General features: G+C 66.6%; 1 protein-coding gene across 1 annotated transcript in view; it reads right to left on the reverse strand.

Annotated features, from left to right (window-relative positions):
• The window catches only part of LOC104132836 (protein sidekick-2), a gene marked incomplete at its 5' end in the record, with an annotated part of 22,723 nt that extends 22,606 nt beyond the window's left edge, over positions 1-117 (reverse strand). The window contains one exon of the mRNA XM_009646171.1: positions 11-117. Coding sequence (XP_009644466.1) covers positions 11-117 — 107 coding nt within the window. The remainder of the gene's footprint in view (positions 1-10) is intronic.
• Positions 118-395: the final 278 nt, after the last annotated feature.

Below are 395 nucleotides of genomic sequence, written 5' to 3' on the forward strand. Positions count from 1 at the left end.
TGTCACGTACAGGCCACCTGCCCCTCGGTCGGGCGCTGCAGCAGGGCTCCCATCCGGTTGCGGACGATGCAGCGGTAGAAGCCGGCGTGTGTGCGGTCCAGTGATGTGATCATGTACCTGCAGGAGAGAGGAGCTACCTCAGCGGTGGGGGGACAGCTGAGTGACAGTCACAGCCCCTGGGAAAGGCTGCAGGTCCTGCAAAAGCCCCCACTGAGTGCTGGGCAGCAGCTCCTGCGCCAGGGGCCGGCTCCTTCCCCAAGCTCGCCCATGCCTGCGTGAGCACGGACGCGTATGCACGCTGGGGAGGCAACAGTGTCCCTTGCCACCCCGGAGGGACTCGTGGCCACGCGTGCAGGAGCCGCTTTCACCACGCCACGCACGTGGCATGACCCAGT

This window comes from Egretta garzetta, unplaced genomic scaffold (assembly GCF_000687185.1).
Source record: "Egretta garzetta isolate BGI_Z169 unplaced genomic scaffold, ASM68718v1 scaffold19, whole genome shotgun sequence".
Taxonomy (NCBI): domain Eukaryota; kingdom Metazoa; phylum Chordata; class Aves; order Pelecaniformes; family Ardeidae; genus Egretta; species Egretta garzetta.